The 26,247-nt window shown below is 28.9% G+C and overlaps 11 protein-coding genes across 11 annotated transcripts; 3 read left to right on the top strand and 8 right to left on the bottom strand. All coding sequences in view use genetic code 12, as the record gives it.

Annotated features, from left to right (window-relative positions):
- Position 1: 1 nt before the first annotated feature.
- On the bottom strand, positions 2-2,642 carry RJT21DRAFT_120826 (uncharacterized protein). The gene has a single exon (XM_064881859.1). It carries the CDS (start codon positions 2,419-2,421, stop codon positions 103-105), a length of 2,319 nt encoding a protein of 772 aa, XP_064737523.1. The 5' UTR covers positions 2,422-2,642; the 3' UTR covers positions 2-102.
- A 178-nt stretch (positions 2,643-2,820) lies between these two features.
- RJT21DRAFT_120825 (uncharacterized protein) lies at positions 2,821-4,440 on the bottom strand. The gene has a single exon (XM_064881858.1). It carries the CDS (start codon positions 4,325-4,327, stop codon positions 3,305-3,307), a length of 1,023 nt encoding a protein of 340 aa, XP_064737522.1. The 5' UTR covers positions 4,328-4,440; the 3' UTR covers positions 2,821-3,304.
- A 1,206-nt stretch (positions 4,441-5,646) lies between these two features.
- On the bottom strand, positions 5,647-7,122 carry SPE3 (spermidine synthase). Its single transcript, XM_064884375.1, has one exon. It carries the CDS (start codon positions 6,942-6,944, stop codon positions 6,045-6,047), a length of 900 nt encoding a protein of 299 aa, XP_064737521.1. The 5' UTR covers positions 6,945-7,122; the 3' UTR covers positions 5,647-6,044.
- Positions 7,123-7,300: 178 nt separating this feature from the next.
- Positions 7,301-8,782, bottom strand: RJT21DRAFT_114367 (DUF3112 domain-containing protein; the record flags this gene model as incomplete). Its single annotated transcript, XM_064880241.1, has 1 exon — positions 7,301-8,782. The coding sequence occupies one exon, from the start codon at positions 8,780-8,782 to the stop codon at positions 7,301-7,303; it is 1,482 nt and encodes a 493-aa protein (XP_064737520.1).
- Positions 8,783-9,483: 701 nt separating this feature from the next.
- Positions 9,484-11,296, bottom strand: RJT21DRAFT_37660 (DUF3112 domain-containing protein). Its single transcript, XM_064884374.1, has one exon. It carries the CDS (start codon positions 10,951-10,953, stop codon positions 9,550-9,552), a length of 1,404 nt encoding a protein of 467 aa, XP_064737519.1. The 5' UTR covers positions 10,954-11,296; the 3' UTR covers positions 9,484-9,549.
- Positions 11,297-12,876, bottom strand: RJT21DRAFT_37659 (putative phosphoric monoester hydrolase). The gene has a single exon (XM_064884373.1). The coding sequence runs from the start codon at positions 12,381-12,383 to the stop codon at positions 11,640-11,642; it is 744 nt and encodes a 247-aa protein (XP_064737518.1). The 5' UTR covers positions 12,384-12,876; the 3' UTR covers positions 11,297-11,639.
- Positions 12,877-13,581: 705 nt separating this feature from the next.
- Positions 13,582-15,324, top strand: RCK2 (serine/threonine protein kinase; the record flags this gene model as incomplete). Its single annotated transcript, XM_064885476.1, has 1 exon — positions 13,582-15,324. One exon carries the CDS (start codon positions 13,582-13,584, stop codon positions 15,322-15,324), a length of 1,743 nt encoding a protein of 580 aa, XP_064737517.1.
- A 203-nt stretch (positions 15,325-15,527) lies between these two features.
- Positions 15,528-21,000, top strand: RJT21DRAFT_37638 (DEAD/DEAH box helicase). Its single transcript, XM_064884371.1, has one exon. The coding sequence runs from the start codon at positions 15,771-15,773 to the stop codon at positions 20,985-20,987; it is 5,217 nt and encodes a 1,738-aa protein (XP_064737516.1). The 5' UTR covers positions 15,528-15,770; the 3' UTR covers positions 20,988-21,000.
- RFA2 (Rfa2p) lies at positions 21,000-22,161 on the bottom strand. Its single transcript, XM_064884372.1, has one exon. The coding sequence runs from the start codon at positions 21,769-21,771 to the stop codon at positions 21,013-21,015; it is 759 nt and encodes a 252-aa protein (XP_064737515.1). The 5' UTR covers positions 21,772-22,161; the 3' UTR covers positions 21,000-21,012.
- On the top strand, positions 22,142-24,768 carry RJT21DRAFT_120817 (uncharacterized protein). The gene has a single exon (XM_064881857.1). It carries the CDS (start codon positions 22,460-22,462, stop codon positions 24,737-24,739), a length of 2,280 nt encoding a protein of 759 aa, XP_064737514.1. The 5' UTR covers positions 22,142-22,459; the 3' UTR covers positions 24,740-24,768.
- On the bottom strand, positions 24,769-26,238 carry RJT21DRAFT_120816 (uncharacterized protein). Its single transcript, XM_064881856.1, has one exon. It carries the CDS (start codon positions 26,198-26,200, stop codon positions 24,821-24,823), a length of 1,380 nt encoding a protein of 459 aa, XP_064737513.1. The 5' UTR covers positions 26,201-26,238; the 3' UTR covers positions 24,769-24,820.
- Between the last annotated feature and the right edge of the window lie 9 nt (positions 26,239-26,247).

The raw sequence follows: 26,247 nt of genomic DNA, 5'->3' as shown, positions 1-26,247 counted from the left end.
TAAATGAAAATGAAAATGAAAATGAAAATGAAAATGAAAATGAAAATGAAAATGAAAATGAAAATGAAAATGTGAATATAAATGTAAATGTCGGATATGAATCTAAAACCCTCCAGTCATATCTCTTATTTTATCTACTTCCTCTTGTAATGCCTTTAAATCATCTAAGATATCTATAGTACTATCATTAGATCCACCATTATTATATAGAGTACTTAAATTTGTAGAAGATGAATTATCATTTTCAATCGAAATTTTAGGTGGTAATGGTGGAACTGAATTTTGAGTTTGAGTTTGATTTTGATTTTGAGAAAATGAAGTATTTCTTCTTCTTGCAGGTGGTGGTGGAGGAGGAATCTTTAGAGATGGTACATTAGTTGTACTTGGATTTGGACTACTATGAAGTGGAGATCTTATTGGGACTGGAGGTGGAACATTTAAAGGAACTGGACTTGGATTAACATTTAGATTTGAATTTGTATAATCCCCAGCAATTACGATATTTGATAATGGTGAACTAATTCTAGGAGTTGGAGAAGATATAGATCTTGTTCTTCTAGTATTTGGAACAGGAGGAGGTTGAGGACCATTTGTTCTTGAACCAGTAGAAAATGAAGATGATGAAGGACGTAAAGGTGAACCATCATTAGTTGTTCTTGAATTTTGAAGAGTATTTGCCATAGTATTACCAGTCATTTGATTTGTAAATGATTGTAATGAGATTTTAGGAACTTCAGAAGTATTATTCGTAGATTCAGGTGAAAAGATTCTTGCCATATCGGCTGGACCTGTAACATTTGGTCTTAAGAATGAAGGAGATTCATTATTATTAATACTATTTCCTGAATCTCCAGTATCTTCATCATCTTCATCTCGTGAATAATGAAATTGTGCCATTTGAGTAGGACCTGTCATATTAGGTTTTAAAAGTTTTGGTTCTGGAGATGGAGAAAACATTCTTGACATTTGAGCAGGACCTGTCATATTTGGTTGAAGTAAATTATCATTACTATAACCATCATGAAAATGTATACTTGCCAGACTACCACCAATAAGAGCTGTATCTACTGAATTTAAATTTTTAAAATGATTAATTTGTCCTTCCATATCTCTTAATAATTGTTGTTCATCTTCATCAGGTGATGGTGGTTTTATAAATTGATTAGATTGTTGAGGTTGCAGTTTCATACGATCTAATAATTGATCCATTGGTAAAGAATAATCCAAACTTTCTTGTTGAGGAAATGGAGATCCTGAAGGTGAAGGCATAAATGAATCTTCATGAATATCAGTTACTATTCTATCAGAAAATTTAACTGATTTTAATTTTTTATTTCTTTTCTTCTTTGGTGTATCATCAGGTCTTTCACCAGTTAAAATAAATTGTGTAAAACTATCAAGATCTAATGGTTTATTTTGTTCTATTGATGATATACCAATATTATTATTATCATTTCCATTATTATTAATCCCATTCGCTATAGATAAATCATTATCATTTAAATTACCTTCACTATCATTATCATCATCATTTTGTCTCTTCTTGGATAAAATTGAAGGAGGTGTTGGAACTGCTGCTTGAACTTTAATTAATTTTCTACGAGGTTCAGCTCCAGTTAATGTATGACTTATTAATCTTAATAATGCAAAAAATTCTCCAATATTAATTGAATAAATAATTTTTTGAAAAATTCGACTTATTTTATCTTTTATAATTTGAGATAATTTAAAATTAATTAAAAAATTAAATACATCATTTAATGTAACTGTTCTACTATTAGTTCTTGCTAGTATATCACTATACCATCTCATATAAGTTTTTGATTCTTGTAAAGTTAATTCTTGAGCTGTTAAAGATAATGGAATTCCTGAATCTTCATCATAATCAAGTAAAGATGTTGAATTATCTCCTCCAAGAGAATTTGAATGAGCTATACTTTCTAAACTATTATTATCACTTCTAGTTATATTAAGAAATGTTGAATTATAATTAATATTATTAGGATTTAATCTATCATTAGAATTAGAATTTGAATAACCTCCAAAACTTTTCCTAGTTAATTGATCAGCTGAATTATTCTTAAAATAATAATTTTGAATATCTGATGAATTAGGAGATCCAGAATTATTAGAATCTTGCAGATGAGAATGTAAATTTGGTTGTAAAGAAGAAGCATAAGTTTTACTATAATCTGTTGTAGTAATATGTGGTGATCCACTTATACCAAATGAAACATTTGGAGCTGGAGACGCTGATCCACTTCCATTTATATTATTATGATTATTAGTATTATTAGTATTATTAGTATTATTATGATTAATTAATGTTTCACTATGAGTTGGTCGAGGTGGAGTTGGATTAATACCATTACCTGCAGACCCAGGAGGTAGGTTTAACCAATCAAACCCAGGACCATTCATGATTTATTTATGGGCATGTAACCGTTAATGGAAGAGAGGGAGAATGAAGTATGAACAATGAAGAATGAGCAAAGTAACAAGTACAAAAATTGAATGCTTGGATATGATAAGGAGGGTGAAAAACTTGGAGATAATCAAAGCAAATGTTATGGGAATGACTAAAGTAGTGGATATTTTGATTATTAATCGTCAATGATAGTTCTTTGCTCCTGCTTTCAATTATCGTATGTATTTATATAGTTAATATTCCTTTTGTGATTTTGTAACGATCTTTTTCTCGTGCTGGCTCTATACAGTCCACAAACTTTTTTAAGTAGTAGTTTGTGGTAGAGTAGTAGAATTTATTTACTAGTATATTACATGATAGTATATTGTACTATAGTATAGTATTATATTTGGTATAGTTTAAAGAGTATAGATAAATCATAATAGTATATAAAACTGGTTTACATTAATCGGTATAGTTATAGTTATAGTTGTAGTTATAGTATTTATAAAAGTAATGGTTTACATTATATGAACTATTTAATAGCATATCATAGTCTCACAACTCTAGTAATAATCCTATACATTTTTTCAACTAATGTCAATCTTCGCTAGTGTATATCATAACTATAAGTTATACAATTTAGTGGAGAAAATGGGGGTCAATTTGGAGGAACTAAGTATAAAAATAAGTATTCTAATTCTAGAAGTTCTCGGTGGATTTACTACCCAATTCGGCAAGTAGCGACCAATTATTAATAATAATTATTTATTGGGGAAAGAAAAGATGTACACTTCAAAAACATAAATTAAATGTACAACTAATAATACTTATAGAGCGAAAGAGAGAAATCATCTTAAACAATTCACAATTCACAATTCATTAATGATTATAATTTTAACGTAAAGCTTCTTGTAAAGAAACAGTATTGGTAATTTGTCTGTTATTACCAGTAGATTGAGGATTAAAACCAGCTCCTTGAGCCCATTCATCATCTTCATCTAAATTTTGAGCCTTTTCTTTATCAGAAATATTAGTAGTAGCCATTCTTTCAACTTCTTGAGATGATGGCATAAAAATAACTCTTGAACCAGAACTTTTAGCCATATTTTGTAAAGCTTCTAAATATCTAATTTGCATAGCAGGCTTAGAAGCTAAAATATCAGCAGCTTTTCTCATTAATTTAGCACTTTCAACTTCAGCTTTAGCATTAATAATCTTACCTTCACCAATTCTCTTAGCTTCTGCAGCCATTGATAATGAAGCTTGTACCTTTTCAGGTAAAGTTAAATCTTTAATTAAAATTGATTCAATATGAACACCCCAATCAAAAGCAGTATTAGCAATAATATGTTCAATTGATTCAGCAATTTCTTCTCTCTTTTCAACAACTTCTTGTAAAGATCTACTACCAACAACATCTCTCAAAGTATTTTGAGTTCTTTCAATAATAGCAGTATGAATATCAGCAATTGCAAAAATAGCCTTTTGAGGATCAATAATATTATAATAAGCAACAGAAGTAATAATAACACTTACATTATCTTTAGTAAAACATCTTTGAGCAGGAATTTCACGAATATTTATTTTAATTGATACTCTAGTTAATTTTTCAGACCATGTATTAACATAAGATAACCCTGGTTCAACAGTTCTTGATAAAGCACCAAAAGTTTGAACTAATCCAACTTCACCTTGCTCAACTTCTCTATAAGGATTTCTACAAAGAAAACAAAATACACCACATGAACCAAATATTTGACCCATATTATTAATAAAATGTTGATAAGTATTGAATTCAGGTGTTTCATATGATTTAGTAAAATTGGTTAATTTCATAGGAACTTTAGCACTTGGCTCAACTCTAACTGCTTGCTTATATGCATCAGCATCGAATGAATGAGAAGATTCGGCTTCCATAATTGATTAATTAATTGTTATTGATATTAAAGTATAAATAGATAATAATTCTACAAATAATTTTTATAAAAAGAATTTAAATTAAAAGAAAATATGGTCTATTTATAATCATGACCATTGCTGTATATAATTTACAAAAACTTCAATCAAGCGATTCAATGTAAGCTTTTGTTTGTTAAGATAATTCTTTTTTTATTTTTTTATTTTTTTAAATTCTGGGGTGGGTCAGTACCTAATAATTTGTGGCACAAAATATATATCTTTCTAAGAGGCTTTAACATTAAGTTGACCGATCAACGTACATGTATCAGAATAAGTTTATAACCGATAACATACTAAAACCCGGCTATAGTTATCAATTTTGATTAGGTTTGTGATTAATCTCGGTTATTTATTACAAAATTAATTTGAAACTATTTGATACTGTAATAAAATTGAATCAATGGCTATGTCATTGTCTATCGGTTATAAAAGGCGTTTACATAGAGGGTTCATTAGCCGCATATCGGTTTTATGGACTTTTTAATTCGATAACATTGCCCTGATTGAATAATCAATATTGGAAATATTAATCTATATTACTTCTATAATTAAGGTCATTAATTTACTTTATAGATAGACGTATTTTGAAGCATGCTTATCATTGCCATAAATCTTTTAATTTTCATTCGGTCCGATTTCAAATTACTCTGTTTTTTTTACAATTATGTACTATTAGGCGTATATTGCCAAGATAATGCTACTGCTACTTCTGTATATATTAGATTTTACGTGATCATACAACTTAACCTTGAATTGTTAACATTCATTCACTATCAATACCAAAGCACATATTCTTCACTTAGCCGGCAGAAAATATGGAGGAAAACGAATGACTTTTGTGCGAATAAGTTTAAGCCACTCACTCTCCCAAAGGATTGAGCATATTCTTCATTGGGCAAAATTATCCAATTGAGCCTCGTAACTAGGTAAGTTCCAGGATTGATCGTAATCAGTTGATCATGTTCTACCGTATATATGTAAGGCTTTGATTAAATTGGTAATTCATTAATTTCTATTATTGTAAGCTATACTTGTCCGAAAAGCCTAATACTGCAGTTTTCATAGGGCACTTCTTTACAGTATTTCACCTTTTTAATTTAGCATTGTTTGCGGTATTTATAGAAAATCACTCGAGTCAGGGTTTTAAGAATATCCAAAAATTCTTCATTACTTTATGGCTGGTTAGACATATTGTAAAGACTTCTCTTTTGTCCGTTAAAATCGCACGACCATTTTTAATGGCCAAGGTTGCAAAAATCAAAGAAACTACATTAAAACATACAATTCGACAAATAAAGGTATATATTAAACGATTTTTTTTTGGTTTTTTATAAATTTTCTATAACGATTAAATACATCAATAATATAAAGTGATATTTTTAGTAATTGATCTGTTTTTAAATTTTTTTTGTTTTTTTATGGGTTTTTCTAAACAGAGTACCTTTAAGTCTAATAATTTAAGGTCATGACATCATTATTCATTACAATATAACATTAAGAATAAAAACACACAAATAAAAAGAAAACACCTTTATAATTATAAAAGGCATTTAAAAGATCCACGAAAATGTGTTTTCGAAATAAAATAATTAACAAGATGATGATTCATTTCATTAATTACTCTATAGTTTTCATTGATTCTTAAACAAATTGCAAATAAATAAAATTAATGATGTCAATCCTTCTTTTGGTTTAAAATTTGGTCAGCCCAAGTTGGCAAGACGAAAGAAGCTTCGTGTATTTGTTTGTTGTAATATTTCAAGTTCTTAGCAACAAATTCATCACTCCAATCAAATCTGATTGGTTTTTGAACCTTAGCGTCTTTGTCTTTTGAACAAACCATAAAACCAATAGAACCACTTGGATAAGTTGGAATCATAGTGTAAGCATATTCTGCAACCGGGAATATTTCTTGACAATCTTGCTTTAATTTAGAAATAATTGGCATGTGTAACCAAATGTTTTCAGCTTGAGTAGTGATAACACCCTTTTCAGTTAAAGCATCTCTCAATAATTCAAAGTATGGCTTTTGGAAAAGAGATTCAGCTGGACCTTCTGGATCAGAAGAATCAGTGATAATAACATCGAATTGGTTTTTATATTCAGCTAAGAATTTAAAACCATCACCAATGTGAACTTTAGTTCTTGGGTCTTGGTAAGATTTAGACATTTCTGGTAAGAATTTCTTTGAAACTTCAATGACAGTTTCATCAATGTCACATAACCAAGCTTCTTCAATGGATTCATGTTTTAAGATTTCTCTTAAGACACCACCATCACCACCACCAATAACTAAAGCCTTCTTTGGATTTGGGTGAGAATTTAAGGCTAAATGAGTGATCATTTCTTGATAAGAAAATTCATCACGTTCAGTACATTGAATACAGTTGTCTAAAACCAAAACATTACCGTAATCAGTTGATTTGAAAACCAAGACATCTTGGTATTTGGATTTTTCAACGTGTAAAATTTCTTCGACTCTTAAAGACATAGCTTGACCTGGCCACATGGTATTGGAAATTTCAGCAAACCAACCATCCTTGACCCCAGGGTGGGTTAATTTTTCACTACTCATAATTGATAGATAGAGTACTCAATTAAACTATGGAATCAATTATAACAAGAAAAGAAAGTGGTATATCTGTATAAAAATTATAAAAATTCTTCATTCGATTCGTTGCAATAAAATTTTTCATTTAAATTTCTATCACAAAAATAAACATCAATTACAATTAGAATCTTTTTTTTGGCGCAGGCGGATCTTAGAGAGTCAAAAAAAAAGTGGCTAAAATATAGCAAAGAAGTTAATTATAATTAAGCGCAAATAATGAAAACCATTAATTTATTTCTACATAAACCAAATTAAATATTTTCTACATTTTGATAATTTATATAAATATTAATAAATTCATAGAGACTAAATGTTGTCAACTAAAAGTTAAATTCAGAGTCGTTATCATTACTCATTCTGCCCTTTTCTTTATGAGGGTATGGAGCCCTAGGTAATGGACTAGATATTGAACTTCCATCCACGTCAACATCGACGAAATTCCAATGTCCATTATCGTGTGATTCGTCATCTGCATCTTCATAACCATTAGCTGATTCACGAGGGTGATAACTGTCATAACGATTGTGATCTGAACCTTCCTTTTCAATCGATTCTTCATCTTCCTCATAATCAGATGGATAATATGATTGTTCGGCTGTAATAATTGATCTGACTTTCCGGGGTAATATGTCAGGTCTGTAGAATCTAAGATCAACTCTACCAATAATATATAATATATTGATAATGACTTCAAAAGCACCCCAACATATATACATAAATGCCTTACTGGCAGCTGGTGATGCATTCCTATTAAAGCTATATTGGAATGTAACAACACATCTTCCAACAGCACCGATAAAGATTAATACCGTAGATATGATAATAATTAATAAAGAAATGTTATGTTTCAAGTCACCTCTTTCATTACTCAAACCTTTAACCATCTTATAATGGTGGTGAGTTGCCGCAATAACTCTGATTGCATGCCTATGATTATGATTTCTTTTCATAAAAGTTTCTTCTGCTCTTTGTGCAGCTCCTGGTTGTACAAAATAAAATGGACTGAAACTTTCAATCCACCATGGTTGGTAAGTATACAAATTTTCATCTTTAGATGTTGGAAGCCAGAATGATAATCCAATCAAAGCAATAGAAGTTAAACTGTAGGCAATGACTAAGATAGAAATTGATTTGACGGCAACTCGATAAGAATCATAAGCACTTTGATTCAAAAAATATAAATACGGAATGAAAGAACCAAAAATGACCACTCCGATTAACAAAATGACAACAGCATAAGTAGTTAACATGAATCCCCAGAAAAGCTTTCTAGAACCACCAACTGGATGTCTCCATGTGAATAATCTTTGGGCCAAAATTAAGTTCAATGATACAATAATGATGGAAGGAACAATACATAAAACCTCACTAGTCAAACCGATAGCAATTAATGTAACATCACTTGCCCATACTGCCCTTAACGCAAAGCCAACAGTTCTCATTAATCCATAAAATATCCATCCAATTGAAACCCAAAAGAAATGACCTCTTGAAAAGTTTATGACAAATAATAGCAAATGCATTAGTGTTATAATGAAAAATAATACTGTAAATAGAATACTAGGACCAACTTCGTCAGTACCAGGATATGAACCAAATAAATTATTTTGAAGGCCAACAACATATGAAACGACTGTAGGAGGAATATTGGGTCCCAGTAGATTATGTACCAAATCAACTAATTTGGAAATTCCCGTACCTCTTGCTGGATAATTTTCCATTCGAAGAATTAAATTGACAACTCCTTCAACAGTAGTATATTGAGGATCATACCGAAGGGTATTATTGAAATATACAACCATTTTTGTTTTATTATATTAGTTTTAATGCTAATTATGTGAGATAAGTCTGTATAGACTCGAAAATGGTTTTCGTGGTTTATAATTGAATATGGAGCAAATGAATTTAAACTGTTCAGAATACCACGATGATTAAAAGAATGAATAACTACTATACCAAAGAAGAAGCAAATATTGTTCAACATTTAAACACTTTAATTAAATCTTCAAGAAATTGGTTTTTATATATGCAATATAGTGATATTGTATGCCTTTCTGCATTGTCGCAATTGGAATGCAAAATCTAACCCCGCGAAAAGTGTAGATGTCCTTTCCAAATTAGGTAATTTCTCTCTACAAAATTATTGTGTAACTTTACCACATATAGACAACAACTGCGAAAATCTCACTATGCATCAAGTATAAATTTTATGGACCTTTATGATGAATAAGTCAATACTAACCTGATGGTTTCAGTGTATATATGTCTTGGAAATTTTCAATCATTGCCCTCAATTGTTAACTTCAGAAGAATATTTTACTATTTATTTATTTAATCATTTTTACTAAAAAAAGGTACAGCAGAAAATCCGAGAATTTTCATCTACTTGGAAGTGTGAGGGGCAAGCCAAACGGAAGTAGTGCAGAAACAACATTATAAATTTGCAACCGATTTAATCAATTAAATAACACAATAAATAAATAAATTAAAACATAAATAAACGAACAGAAGTAGTCTAATAAATATATCTAAATAAATAAGAAAAAGATTAGAATGAATAATATCAGTATTAGAAGTAAAATTCAGATTCGTCATCTCTCTTCTGACTGATTTCGGATGGATAAGAATATCTGGGAGGTACATTAATTCTTTCAAGGCTAGTATGAGAGATTTCTTCGTCCTCAAAGCTGTTTATTCCATATTGTTGAGCATAATAATCTTCAGAATTTGCTTCACTTTCAGCCTCACTAATCATTCCAGATTGTTCTGCAGTAACAATTGATCTCACCACTTCAGGTAATATATCGGGCCTGTAAAATCTAAGATCAGCCCTCCCAAGAATGTAACCCAAATGCATTATCAATTCAAACCCACCCCAAACAAGGTACATGACTGCAGGTTGTGCTAGGGGTGAAGCATAGTAATTATACCTACTTTGAAAGACAATAACACATCTAATGACATTACTGAGAAATAAAAGTATAGTTGAGATAATAATTACGAGTAAAGAAATATTATGTTTCAAGTCACCTCTTTCATTACTCAAACCTTCAACCATCTTATAATGATGATGAGTTGCTGCAATAACTCTGATTGCATGCCTATGATTATGATTTCTTTTCATAAAAGTTTGTTCTGCTTCTCTTGCTGCACCTTTAGGAACAAAATAAAAGGGATGGAAACTTTCAATCCACCATGGTTGGTAAGTATACAAATTTTCATCTTTGGATGTTGGAAGCCAAAATGAAAGACCAATAAGAGCAACTGCTGTTAAGGCATAAACAATAACTAAGATGGCAGTTGCCATAACACATTTCTTGTAACTCAAATACATATGTGAAGACAAAAATGCTAAATAGGGAGTTGCTGATGCAACAATGGTCAAAGCAACGATACCAAAAACAAAGATGTACAAACCCATCATGAAGCCCCAAAAGAGTTTTCTTGACCCCCCTACAGGATGTCTCCAAGTGAATAATCTCTGTGCTAACACCAAATTAAAGGACACAAGAAACACTGTAGGAAGGACGAAAAGAATCTCGTTTGCGATTCCAATAAGAACTCTATTAATATCCTGAGCCCACGAGATTCTGAGTGCAAAAGATGATAACCTTAGAAGTGCAGCAAATGACCAACCTAATGAAAGTGTAAAGAAATGGCCCCTTGTAAAATTTACAATGAAGATGAATAAATGAACAATGAAAAGAATTGCAAATATTACTACAAATATTGAAGATGGAATGATTTCCCAATGACTTGGATATCCTCCAAGTAAGTTATTCTGAATACCAACACAATATTGGACAATTGGTAAGGGCAAATTAGGTCCTATTATGCCTTTTGCAAGATTTAATATTTTATGGATACCAGTTCCATCAGCTGCACCATTGTTCACGGCTTCGATTATTCGAATGACTCCAACTGATACAGTGTATCCCTTAGGATTGGGTGTTATATATGTAACATTTGTCATTTTTTTCAGGCCTAAGAATAATTGAATTTTGCAGAACTACTGCTGTTTGAACGAGTGTTCGTTAGTTGTTCTAGAGTCAAGCAGAATTCTTTAAATGATCAGCTCGGTGAATGTAATTGTAATTGTAATTGTAATTTTGTCTCAATTCTTAATGGTATTTGACTAGTAATTGTTTTCAACCTCTTTGCATCTCAAACTTGCTCTTATCTGAGAAGAAAGATAATCAAAGTTAAAGTTATTCATGGTGGGGCATGTCAAATTTCTCAACCCCCTAAGGGTTCCTCGCTAGAAAAATTCGCAACGGTAACCGATTAGGTATTTTATTTTGTTGCATTTAGTCGCATTTGAATTGAAAATTACGATATCATCATTGCCTAATTAGGAAATTTCTCGATTAGTGCTACCTACCAAATTTAGTTAATGATTATTGTTGAAAGGCTACGCTTTTTAAATGTTTTGAAAATATTTGGATACAAAGAGACTTACAATAGAGCACAAGGTTATGTATATATCAATAAAGCCTCTCAGACAACTCATTTGGCATTTTAAGACTCCTTTCATCAGTTTCGATACAAAATTCTCTGAAAAAAAAATAATATGGTGATACTATACAATAATATCACAGCTATTTCTATTTGATCTCTAATTATATTCTATAAAATTTTTCTAATCATATAATGTGATAATTATTTATTTTCAATGAATTCTTTAATATTCTTTCCATCTGCTTCTATAATTTTAGTAATTTTAGATAAGATATCAGCAAAACTATTGAATTCAGTATAAGGAATATTTTCTCTAATACAGTATTTGATTAAATCTTTACCGTGCTTTGCGAAAAGTAAATCAGTTTCTTTAGCAGCTGATAAATCTGAGACTCCATCACCAGAATAAAATAATAAAGGAGTGTTTGAAGAATTATAACCATGATTTGTTAAATATTCTTTAATTGAATTTGCTTTGTCATGACCAAAAGGAGATTCAGGATCTTTGTAAACAATTTCCCATTTTTTCGATACTTCATCAATTTTAACATCATTAGAAATAATGTCGATATTTTTAATTGCTTCTTCACCAACTAAATTTTTCAATAAAGCATAAATAATTGGTTTCATACCAGAACTAATTACAATGACTGGTATATGTTTGGCTTCACACCAATGATAAAATTCTTTAAATCCAGGATCTAATTGAACATTCTTCAATAAGAGGTCAATACATTCAGGGAAAGGAGTTGAAATTGATTCCAACATTTCTCTGAACCCGTCTCTAAAAGATTGGGTTCCAATTAATATTTGATCATTAATTTCTGATCTTTTTGCTAAACCGAAACCAATATTATCAGTTAAATAATCGTTGGAATCTTGTAAAGTAACAGTACCATCCCAATCGGTGAAGACAATAGCTGGAGGTGAAGTAGATGAAGTCATATTAATAACGGTAAGGTTTGAATATTTTCTATACTATAGTAGAAGTAACTTGGTATTTTTTAGTGTACACGAACATATCGAGATCGAACAAAAACAAATTTGACCAAAATACACTATTGAGTAAGATTTGATATTTTGTTCATAAACCCACGACTTTCATAAAGTGAATTTAAAGCGCAATAGGCAACGTCATAATGTCGTAGAGTAGCAATTTTAGACAAAAAAGCAATCTGAGAATGTCGGAAAGAGCAAAGGTGATACGAAATGTCGTAAAGCTAGCTCAGTATAGTACACAAAAGTAGCCAAGAAGTTAATGCATAATACGAAAACCTTAGTATGCATTATAACATCATTCATATTAAGAACTAAAAAGATATTACGATATTTCAATATTAAACATTACGTTGTTTATTAGAATGTTACTAATTTTAATATGAATTAGAAAATGTAGTAGTAGTAGTAGTAGTAGCCATAGATACATTTAATAAAAAAAGCAAGAAAAGAAAAAACAAGAAAAAAATAGGGTTAATCATTTGTGGGTTGCAATAGAACAATTTTTAATACGATTAAATTATGGTTATTATATTATACAGTACAGTATTTCAAAGATCAAATCTGTCATTAAGCTTTGAATTTTTTTAAATGAATTGCTGTAATTTATACTACCTAATTTAACAAAGGGTCGCATTTATCCTTCTCTTCAAACTTAATATCCACACTTCGCTGACTATAATTTTGAAATAATAAAGGCCCAGACCACACATTTTCTCACATTTATTATTTAACATTATTTCAGTAAATCTAAGCGGCGTATAAGCTTTTGTTGCTCGTCCCTCGATTTTTATTTTTTGCTGAGTGAGACATTTGGATTAGATTAATTTAATTTTATCATTCCAATCACTTTCAACAGTTACTACTTCAACATTACTTTGGGTTTTACTGGAATAATTTACATTTACCTTAAGTTTAATTTCCTGACTATCATTGAATATATCAAATATCACATAATTTCAAATCAATCATTATTGAAATATTTACTTTCTATTCATTTTGACTGATACTCCGCACCCATCTCATTAGTTTTATTGAATTATTGCTTATGGATATATACCTAACCTTACTTTATATACGGACCATTTTATAGACTTGATAAAACCTAAATTAAAAAACAATCCCCATCCACCAACCAACAATCATCATGTTTGAAAATTTAAAAGCATTCATTAGACATGGGAAGCAAGCTAATGATATAAAAAAGAGACAAACAACAACTACAGATCAAAATATAAGTAATTCAAATTCATACCCAAATGTTACTTTACCATCTCAGTTCAATCCAGATTTGAATATCAATCATGAACAATTAAGTGCTACCAATAATAATCATATTCCAACTAATGATACTAATGGAATATATACCAATAGTAATTATCTGGATATAACTTTAATTAGTAATTCTGCTATTCAAAATGTATATCCAACACCAACAGAACAACCACATGATGATAGGAATTATCAACATGTTGCAACCCATATAGTTGAACAAGAAAGACTCGAGAAACAAAGAGAAAAGCAGGCTAAATACCCTAATTTAGATAATTATGAAATTATTGATAAAATGGGAGAAGGAGCATTTTCTGTGGTTTATAAAGCTAAACATATTCCATCAGGTAGATTTGTTGCCGTTAAAATATTACGAAAATTTCAAATGGATCAAGTTCAAAAGCAAGCAGTATTAAAAGAAGTTACTATTATGAGACAATTAAGTCATCCTAATATTGTAAAATTTATTGAATTTATTGATTCTCCAACTTATTATTATATTGTTCAAGAATTAGCCATTGGTGGTGAAGTATTTACTCAAATCGTAAAGTATACTTATTTCTCGGAAGATTTATGTCGTCATGTAATTTATCAAGTTGCAAAAGCCGTTAGATATCTTCATGAAGAAGTAGGAATTGTTCATCGTGATATAAAACCAGAAAATTTATTATTTATGCCAATTGATATAATTCCTAGTAAAGATCCACTTTCCAAATTAAGAAAATCAGATGATCCCAATACTAAACAAGATGAAGGAGAATTTACTTTTGGAGTTGGAGGAGGTGGAATTGGTCTTATTAAATTAGCTGATTTTGGTTTATCTAAACAAATTTGGGAACATAATACAAAGACTCCTTGTGGAACTGTTGGTTATACTGCCCCTGAAATAGTTAGAGATGAACGTTATTCTAGAGAAGTTGATATGTGGGCTATTGGATGTGTTTTATATACATTATTATGTGGATTTCCTCCATTTTATGATGAAAGAATTGAATCATTAACTGAAAAAGTTGCTCGAGGTGAATATACATTTCTTAGTCCTTGGTGGGATGAAATATCTATTGAAGCTAAACGATGTGTTAGTAAATTATTAACGGTTGATCCTAAAAGAAGATATACAATTAATGATCTTTTAAGTGATCCTTGGTTAAATAAAGTTTCTGCTGATCTGAAAGAAATTCCTAAACCAAAATCCGAACGATCTAATGAAGTTCATCCAATTCAAAGTTTTAATGTTAAATATTCTAAGAAGTATAAGAATTCTCAAGAATTATATTCTCCTGCTGCTGTAGCACTTCGTGATGCATTTGATATATCTACTGCAGTACATAGAATGGGTGAAGAAGCTGCTCTTGGTAAATTAAATCCTAATACAATTCAAGATTTAGTAGAAGAGGAAGAAGAAGAAAATGAAGAAAATGTTGATAGAGAAGGTCATGTATTAGAATCATCAAATCCAACTCATACAACATCTCAAAAAACCACTACTCATCATCATAAATATAATTATAACAATAATAGTCATAAGCAACAACAAGCTAGAATTTTTGAATTAAATTTAGGAGGTGCCTCTATTATTGAAAGAAGAAAAAACAAACAAGTATCAGTTGAGGGTTAATTAATATATTATTGTTATATATTATTAGTTTTATTAATAATTTTATTGTTATCGTTATGTCTTTAGTTCGTAAACATTTTATATCTTAAACAATCTTATTTAGTCATTTATCTTTATTTTCATTATTTATGAATAAAATTTGTTAATTATATATTTGTCAATTATATGTATATTATTATTTATCTGTTTATTGTAGGAATCCTCTAAGTAAAGCTGGAGGTCTCACTAGCTTATTACTGTTTAGGTAGGTGATGTGCGGCTCAATTGGTGGGGGATGCCTCAAAAAAAAAAGATTGTGCTTAGTTATTAAGCAAAGTACTGTACGATAAAGAAGGTGTGTGAACAAGGTAATTATTATAAATTATATATTATAAATTATAGTCCTTGATATGGTTCAGAATTACTTAGTCAGTACTAGATATACTTAATATACATAAATATAAATCATGGTATTACAATTGATAGATTTTAATTTTGATAATATTTGTAAATTAATTGCAATAAATCGGGAAACTCCCCAGAAACTGAAAAAGAGACCAAAGACAAGTCATAGTTATAGAAATGGACTTGCTATTGATAATTTAAAATATACTGAATATTATAAATCTGCTAGAATAAATAATGAATTACAACCAAAAAAATCTTTACATGAAGAATTAATTACTTTAGCTGAACGATCATTTAATTTTAAACAGGAATGTCCTATAAATTTATTAGAAGATGATGAAAATTTAACTGGAAATTTTTCAAAATTACTGGAAATTTCTTCAAATGTATATGAATTTATTATTGATGATATTAAATTAAGTTTTGATAATAATCATGGTTTATTATATATAAAAACTAATAGTGTTAATATTTATCCAAATATTTTATTATCAATTAATTGTATTGATTTTACTAATACTGAAGTTTCATTATTTAAACAAGAATTAACTTTAATTAATTATAATATAACTAAAAGAGAAAGAAATAGTATAACAATTAATGAACCAACTTTAAAATTAGTATTTAATAGAAATACAAATGAAATTCAAGTCTCTGTATATTATTCAATTTTTTATAGTAGTGGTCTGATAGCTGGTAATCAAGTTGAAAAGATAAGTTCAATGTTACTGCAAAGATTACAAGAATATCCAATTATTAATGAACAAAAATCATTTACACAATTTAATGAATCTGAACCAGTTAGTGCTAAATTATTTTATACAGCAATATCTGAAAGTACAGAATTAAAACCAAAAATTGAAGATGAATTTGATATACCAGAATTATCTACGAATTTAATTCGATTTCAAAAGAAAGCAGTTAATTGGTTATTAGAAAAGGAAAATGTTATGTATGATTTTGAATCTAATCGATGTAAACCATTAGATTTTATTGATTCTGAAACTTTAGAATTATTTAATAAATTAAATCATACAAATGAAGAATTACAAACTATGGATAATAAAATATTATTACTTTTAAATCGTCTTTGTTTTGGTTATAGAAGAGTACGACTTGATGGTAAAATTTATTTCTTTAATCGACTTAGTGCTCATATATTAAGTAGAAATGGTGCATGTAAATATTTATTGGAACATAAAGATCAACAATTATCAGCTCAAGCTTTATTATGTGAAGAAATGGGTCTTGGGAAAACTGTAGAAATGACAGCATTAATATTAATGAATCAAAGATCAACTAATGAAGTAAATGATACTTTTGAACATCAAATAAATCAATTTGGTGATATTAAATCTATTGTTAAAGCAAAAACTACTTTAGTTATTGCTCCTGATTCAATTTTAAAACAATGGGTTGAAGAAATTGTTCATTTAGCTCCAAGTTTAGCAGTAACTACTTATCATGGAATTGGGAAATATCCAAAATTAGATGATAATGCCGCATTAATTGCTGAATATTTAAGAAAATTTGATGTTGTATTTACTACTTATGCAACAATATCTAAAGAATTAGATTATGCACTTTATTCTTCTCGACCAAAACATACTAGAAATGCAAAATTACAAAGAACTTCATATAGTATGGAAGAAGAAGAAGATATTAATCAAAATTTAGAACAAGAAGTTGATGAAAGTGCTCTTTTAAATGATTATCAATCTAAATTTCAACTTACTTTAACTTCTAAGAAACCTAAAGTAGCCAATATGAAATCAGGAAATTCAAAATATGAAACTGATTATGAAAAGGCATTACAAGATGAAATTAGTTTAGCTATTCAAACCAATAGAATTCCTTCAATTTATAAAAAAGTTGAATATGAGTCACCATTAATGCTTAGTCAATTTTGGAGAGTTATACTTGATGAAGTTCAAATGGTATCATCTACTGTTTCAAGAGCATTTCAAACTGCAGCATTAATTCCAAGATTTCATGCTTGGGGAGTTTCAGGTACTCCAATTAAAAAGAATTTAGAAGATTTACATTCAATTCTTCATTTCTTAAAATATCAACCATTTTGTTTTGATTATGGTAAAATTGCCTGGGAAAATATTACTAAAAATAATTCTAATGTAGATTTTATTAATTTATGGACTTCAATAAGTTTAAGACATACAAAATCTATGGTTCATGATGATATTAAATTACCCCCTCAATCAAGAATTTTATTAACTATACCTTTTACACCAGTTGAACAAGATTTTTATAATCAAAAATTTGAAGAATGTTTAGCAACTATTTGTTTAGATATTAATGGAAATCCAATTTCTGAAGATTGGGAACCTTCAGCTACAATAATGTTATATATGAGAAATTGGCTTGTTACATTAAGACAAATTTGTTGTAATCCTCAAATTGGAAGATTATCAATTAGTTCAAAAAGGTATAAAAGAAATAATGCTTATAGTAGATTAATTAATTCAATTCAACAATTAAAAACTTTAGAAAATCTTTTAGATGATATGTTATCAAAAGCTTATAATGAAATTATTGATAATGAAAAATTATTAATTCAACTTTATTTAGAAGTTGGAGAATTTTTTGAATTTTGTTATTTACCAGAACAAGCATTACCATTTTTAAATATTGGAGTATGTCAAACTGAAAGAATTATTCATCGTAGTAAATTAATTCTTCAAAAATATATTAAAGAATTTAAAGAATATAGAAGAAAATTAGATACTACGATTATAAAAGATGAAGATGATGAAGATGAAGATGATGATGCTATTGGTAGTATTGATGGAAAGAATGAAATTAAATCTAAATCTGAAAATGATGAAGTATTAGAAAAATTAGAAGATAAGATTATAGCCTCAAGAATGAGAGTAAGAGCTTGGACAACTACATTACATCGATTTTATTTCTTAATTGCTAGTTCATATTTTCAAAGGTATGATAAGGAATATTCAGAAGTAATGTCTTCATATAAAGTACCAGAAAATCAAATTCGATTTAATTTACTTGATAAATTTCAAACTTATCAAGAAAGTCAAAGATCAGATGAAATTGCATCTTTAGTAAATGGAGTTGATTTAGAATCACCTCTGAATAAATTTGAAATTCAAAATTATGCTAAAGATTTTAAAGTTGAACCTATATGGTCAGAAGATGAATGTAAAGAAGAAGAAATTAAATATTTAGAACTGAAATTTTATGAACTTGCTGAAAGTACTCGAGGTGAACTTTTACAAGGAACTATTTATAATGTAAACCTTTCTGTTGAAACAAGAATTAAATCAAGAGGTTGGTATTTAGATTTAGTTGATGCTTATTCTGATAAGGGAGATACTTTATTACCTAAGAATTCGAAAAAATTCTTTTCTGCAATTCCTTTAATTGATACTGATGCATTTGCTGATCATTCAATTGTTATGAAAGTTAAAATCTTTTGTGATAAATTATATAAAATAGTGGATGAATTAAATAAACAAGCTATTGAAATAAATAATTGGATGAAAGATTTAATAAGAATATTATGTACTCCAGTTTTAACTCAAGATAAAAGTCCTGCTGGTACAGAATATGAAGAAACTATACAAGATCAAGATAAAGTTTCTAGTTATTTATTTGTTTTAGCTCAAGCTTTAATTGATAGAGGTGAATATGTTAATGGAGCAGAAAATTCAGCTAAAATAATTACTATTAAAAGAGCTCAAGAGAAGAAAGAAAATGAACTTGAAATGTCCAAAATAAATGATCAAGCTTTCTTAATGGATTTACAAAAGACAAGAAGTCAAATAAAACCTAAGGGGAAAACTTCTTTACAAGAATTGGTTCTATTTTTTAAAGCTATGGAATCAGAAATTCAAGATGATAAAGAAATAAGGAATGATGTTCAATTATCTTTATTAGAAGATCTTGGTCAAAGACTTCGAAATGTTTTTGATAATCAAAAACTTGCCCTTGTTTTACTTCAAAAGGAATTAAGTGTGAATTGTAATGCTGTATTTAATAGTCGTATTGATTATTATAAACAATTACAACAAATTTCAGATACAGTTCAAACATCTGATTTTGGTATGAATAGAACTAAATTGGATGTAACTAAAATTAATATTCACCTTCAACAAATTAAATTACAACATGAAGAATTAAAAATTCGAATGGATAAATCAATTGCAAAATTCCGATATTTAAGAAGTTTAGTTGGAGTATCTGATGGAAATGAAGAAGAGGCAATGATGTGTATTATTTGTCGTTCTACTATAACTATTGGAACTCTTACTCAATGTGGTCATAAATATTGTAAAGATTGTTTGGAACAATGGTTACGTAATAGTCATTCATGTCCAATGTGTAAAACTCCAATTACTATAAAATCTGTCTATAGTTTTACTCATCATAAACCAAACTTGAAAGCTAATCAAGTTGAAGATACGAAAAATCATAATTCTAATTTATTTTCAATTTATAAACCTTTACCAAAGGAAGTTATTGAAGAAATTCAAGGAATTAAATTAAAAAATTCATATAGTTCTAAAGTTAATATGATAGTTAAACAAGTATTATATTTAAGAAGTCAAAATCCTGATGTACAAATTGTGGTATACAGTCAATGGCAAGATATGTTATATATTTTAGGTACAGCTTTTAAAGCTGCTGATATTTCATTTTTAGGTTCTTATGGAACTTTAAGAACAGATACAGGAGCTGGACGTAAAGTAAAAATGTATGATTCAGTTGAGACATTTAAAGATCCTAATAATAGAATTACTTGTTTTTTATTGAATGCTAAAGCTCAAGCTAGTGGATTAACATTAATTAATGCAACTCATATATTCTTATGTGAACCATTAGTTAATACTTCATTGGAATTGCAGGCAATTTCAAGAATTCATAGAATTGGTCAAACAAAACCAACTACAGTATGGATGTTTGCTATTGAAAATTCAGTAGAAGAAAGTATAGTAGTTATGTCTACTAATAAGAGACTTCAATATATGGAAGAACAAACTCCTGGACCTCCTCAATTAAGAGAAAATCTGATTAATGATACTTCAGCAGCTTCTATGATAGCTAAAGCTAATGAAAAAAGTTTAAGTAAAGCCGAATCTTTAACTCTTATGAATAGTGCAGGAAATGATACATTAGTTGCTAAAGGGGTTGGACAAGGAGAATCAGTTACAAATTTTGATTTATGGGCTGCATTTTTTAGTGCCCGAACAAAATCATCATCTACAGATGTATCAAAGGAAAACAATAATGGTAAATAGATTAATTACATAAATATATATAAATTTAAACACATAAGTAACTATCTTCATCTGAACCTTGATAAAGTTTACCTTGTTCTGTTAAATTTTGACAGATAAAATGGATTTCAGCATTTGATAAAGTTGATTTCTGAGTAATAAGTGCAATACTTACACCTGATGGCATTGAATAAGAATTATCTCTAACAATATTAAAAACAAGATCTTCAGGTGATACAGAAGAATTATCATTTTCAGAAACAAATAATCCATTTGTTGGTTGAGAAGATTTATTAGTAACACCTTGAGCTTTTAAATGAGCATTTATTGCACTTAAATGATGATATAATATTTGATTATGATCTGTTACAGGATAAATAACTGAATTTTGAATAGACTTTCTATCATTAAAACTTTTTAAAGCTCCACTTACAAAAATATATTTATTTAATTCTTGATTATATTTCTCTAAATCTTCCAGTAAACTACCACTTTTATCTGTCCATCTTTTAATATCAATACTACCAGTTCCATCTTCAACTTTTATAATAACACCAGAAGCTTGTTCTTCAACTTTTCTTATAATTCCAACAAAACTTACCATATTTAATTCATTATTATGAATTTTAAATTCTCCATCAGGAATATCTTGATGAGCATCATTAATTTGTTTAATTGTTACAGGAGTTAAACTAGTTCTAGTTTGTGATCTTTCATTGACTCCACTATCAGTACTGAATCCACCTCCAACATCAGTACTAAATCCTCCATCTCCATAACCTCCATAATTTCCAAAATCAGACATTATTCTTATATGTTAATATATATGTTAATAATATGTTAATATGTTATTACTAATAAAGTAAATGATTAACATCCGTAATAATAACGCGCAGTATACTTTTAAATTATTTATTTTAATCTTTTGGTTACAGACGCGCGCACCTTTCGATATTATCAACAATTAGTTATCTGATGAATGACTACTGGTATCATAGTAGTGCTACGACATTTATTATTTATTATATATTATATATTATGTAGCACACTTGAAGTATTTGGTGATAGTTATTTGCTTATATACAATATTTTTTAATAGGATATTTCTTTATCAATGTATTGATTGATTGATTGATTGATTGATCATACATAGTATTTTTTTTCACTATATAGAGCTTCAGTACTTAACTATTTATTTATCTCAGTAAAACTTCTACAATGATTTAATATTAAGATTTGGGTTAATCATAACCATCTTTCATCTACTGTGTTATACTTCTTATTGTAGTCTATAATCATTATTATATTTGTAGTTTAATGATCAATTAAATAAGGCGGGTAAATAATTTGTGCTCGTTCTCAATATGGCTGTTTTCTAATTTCCTACAGTTTTTTGCAGAACTACGACTTAACCTAATAAATTAATAAATTACCTGTAACATCCATAACTTGTGATAAAGAAATTGTCAAGGATCAGATACCTGACATTCTATATGCTAAATCTTAAGGACAGTCATGAACCAAAAGTACCAAAGGTCATGAGTAACGAATTTCAATATTATGAAGAAGAAGATAAAGAGGTGCAAGATTTATCAGATGATACAACTACCGCAGCACTTCTTCATTATAATTCAATAGTTAATGGTGGTAATGAACAGAAAACTACTAAGTCGGGAATAGAAATTGAGCCTGAAAATGAAAATGAAAATGAAAATAAAAGTTATCTAACAAATGTTAAATTAGTTCAATATGATCCATCTGAAAAACCTCAAAGATTAGGTAGACCCAGAAAACATTTAGGTACAAATCCAATTCCAATGGAAGATTCTTCATCAAGTAACTATAATGAATCAATTATTTCTAAATTTAGACTTGATGCTAAACCTCTTGAAGGTCCAGGATCAAGAGGTGGGAAAAAGTCAAGAGCTAGCCCTAAGGGTAAAGTAACTTCATCCACCGTTAGAATGAGAAAACAACAATCAATACTTGACTTTGGGAAAAAAGTTGAGGTTATACTGGAAAGTCCGAATCTGACTCCATCTAATAATGAAGAATCTAAGACTCCACAAACTGAGATTGACCAGAAACCAAAGGATAAAGATGAGAAAGTTCTGACTTCAATAAATATGCAGAAAAAGGCCAGAGTATATAAGAAGAGAGCCATGTCTAACTTATCATCAATGTTGACTAGTAGGACTACAATGATACATAATAGTTCTAAACTTTCAAGACAATTACCAGGTCCATTAATCCCCTTACATTATACATCTTATGATATAAATATTATGGAAGCACAACAAAATCAGAAAGCCAATGAAGAAAAGATTGCTTTAGGATTTCCTACCAAGAAGTCACCTTATGCATATAATATTATGATTATTATTTCATTTTTAAACAAATTCAAATCCGTACTTAATATTTCAGGCATAAGTCCGCAATCAATCGAATTGGGATTAGGTTTAGGTTTAGGATTAAATTCTTCAGAAACAATAGAGGTTTCAGATGAAATCGAGGTTTCAGATGAAATGAATGATTTATTTTTAAAATTAATTGGATTAGTATTAAATAGGAAAAAGCCCGTATCTTCATATAGTACTGCCATTGGAGAATTAAAATCTCAGGTTGTTGCATTAGGTTTACCAAAAGAATGGAAAAAGATTAAGAATAATCAAAATGATGGAACTTCAGGAAATTTTGATCCAGTAGATTTAGAACATCCAGAAATTCATTTTGAAATGCCATTATTACCAGTAGAAGAAGAAACTATATATAATCCATTTTATGATTCTGAATTTGAAAGTAAGGGACTTGGAGGAATACCTGAACCAGTTGATCGTTTAATATTATTAAGAGCATTAGTTCAATGGGCACTTTCTAATTCAGATGTTATTAAATCGTATATTTCAAAAAATATACTGAATCAAGATATTCCAGGAGATAAAGATACTTATTACTCTTCTAGAGCTATATTAAAGGGATTTAAAAATACTGATATTGTAAAAAAGGAAGCAGAAGCAAAACTTGCCAAAAGAAAAGCTGGAGAAGATGATAAATATTTTGATCCTACTTCAAATCCATTAAGTCATCCAATGAATTTAAGATTAGTAGAAGAACTTTGTGGAGATATTGGTTTCCATGTTGGTAGATTTTATTTATGTAGAATGGCCGATGAGACAAATGGAGGTTTAGCTTCAATAAAGAAAATGAAATCTGTTTGGTCAGGTAGTGGGATAGGAATTGGATTACCATCAAAATTCAAATTATATGTACAAGATGTTTATAACATGTTAGTTGAATCTCTTAGTTTAAGTGGAGTAGAATTTGATGATAATGGGAATGAAGTTGTTCATGAAGATTTGACAGAAATTGATGAGAATAATCATTGGTTTGAAGTAGCAAGTGATCCTTTAGAACTTGAACAATTTGTTAAGTTTTTAGAATATCGATTAGGAATTATAGTATCTGAAGATCATACAATTATTCCAGCTACTAGCCTGATATATAAGCCGACATTATACTTGTATGAATATTTAAATGCAATTTTACCATTAATTACAAAACAAGCAGAGATGAAAAATGTTCCTACAGCAAGTGAGAGTCGATCCAGTAGATCAAGAGCTGTTAATTATAGTGATAAAGAAGCAAGTCAAGCATATCAAGATTATATGGAAGGAGAAGAATTTGCTGAAATTGATGGAGAACCTGATGATGATTATGAAGATAGTGGAAGTGACATGGAACAAGTCGAAGATGATATTGACTATGCCGATTAATAAAATGAAAAAATGTAAAATGTAAAATGTAACATATGTATATTAGTGGTTTTTTTTATATTATAATACAAAACAATAGAATTAAAATCTACTAGAACCTAATAAAAGATCAATTTTATCTCTAATTAAAGATTCATTTTCAACAAAATAATTTGCTCTTCTAACAACTTCTTCATCATAACCTTCATCACTTTTTAATGCTTTTAAAGTTTCAGATTGACTTTCAAGCCATTTTTCAATAAATGATACAGGATCTTCACTTAATTCTCTATAGAAATTTTCTCTAGCATTTGCATTTTGTAAAGCTACAACTCCTAAAGATATTCTTGAATTTAAAACTTGAATAGCAGTATCTGCTTTTGTAAGATTTTCAAATGCTACTTTATTAAGATCAAGAAATTCCTTTTGTAATTTAGAAAGATTTAATGGTAATTCAATTGGAATATCAATTACTACTTCACCTAATGTAGATGATTTTCTAGTATTTACTTCATATTCAATAATTATTGGTTCACGAGGTCTGAAATGTGGTTGTAATAATTTATAAAGATCAGTAAATTTAAAAGTTTTAACTCTTAATAATTCTTCAAGAATTTCATCTGATTGAACAACTGTTAAATCATCATCATTATCATCTTGATTAGCAGTTTCTGGAAGTACAGTATTTGTAGATACTGCATCAACTTTTGTAAGAGCATCAGTTTTTCTGAATAAATTTTTATGTAATACATATTGCCAAATTAAATAAACCAATTCTTGTTGAGTTGATTCTTCTTTACCAGCAAATTGAGCCATTTCTTGACTTAGTTTATAATTTGCAATATGACTCTTTGGTAATAAAGCAATTTTAGTCTTTAAATTAAATATTCCATTTCTTCTAATATCTATTCCATCAAAAGAATTTGAACTTGCTTGATTAAAATCATTATTATCATTTCTCCATTCTATAATATTTGATTGAGAATTTTGTAAAGCAGGATAATCATCATTTGGAATTAAATCAATTGATATAGCATTTAAAAATGAACTAAATTTATCTTCAATTACATTACTATCTTTATTTTCACTTAAAAATCTTCCTTCAACTCTTAAAGTCCAAGTTGATTCAGTTGTTGGATCTATTTGAATACCTTGTTCTTGAAGTAATTGCTTTTGCCATGGTTGATTTTCACATACATTATATATAAAAACTCGTAATATTCCTGTCTCACCTTTGAAATTAGATGGATGAATAGTCTTTTGTTGTATAGCTTGAAAATCTAATGCTTTTCTTGATATTAATAAATCAACTCGACGTTCAGCTTCTTTTAATTTCTTATAAAGTTCAAGATTAGGAATCTTATTATATAAAGCAGGAGGAATTGTGGTATCAGTTGGTGTATATGAAATAGCAGGAGCTGCAACTGAGGTTGGTCTTGGTTTACTACCGGGTGGAGCGTGTTGTACTGGTAGAGGAGGCATTATTTGTTAGTGATTACTGATAAACTCAGATAGTCGTTAGTTGGAGA

The sequence above is a fragment of the Scheffersomyces amazonensis genome (assembly GCF_036850825.1).
Source record: "Scheffersomyces amazonensis strain UFMG-HMD-26.3 chromosome Unknown RJT21scaffold_4, whole genome shotgun sequence".
NCBI classification, from domain to species: Eukaryota; Fungi; Ascomycota; class Pichiomycetes; order Serinales; family Debaryomycetaceae; genus Scheffersomyces; species Scheffersomyces amazonensis.
Note: the sequence above shows the minus strand (reverse complement) of the source record. Positions and strands in the feature narration are given on the sequence as shown.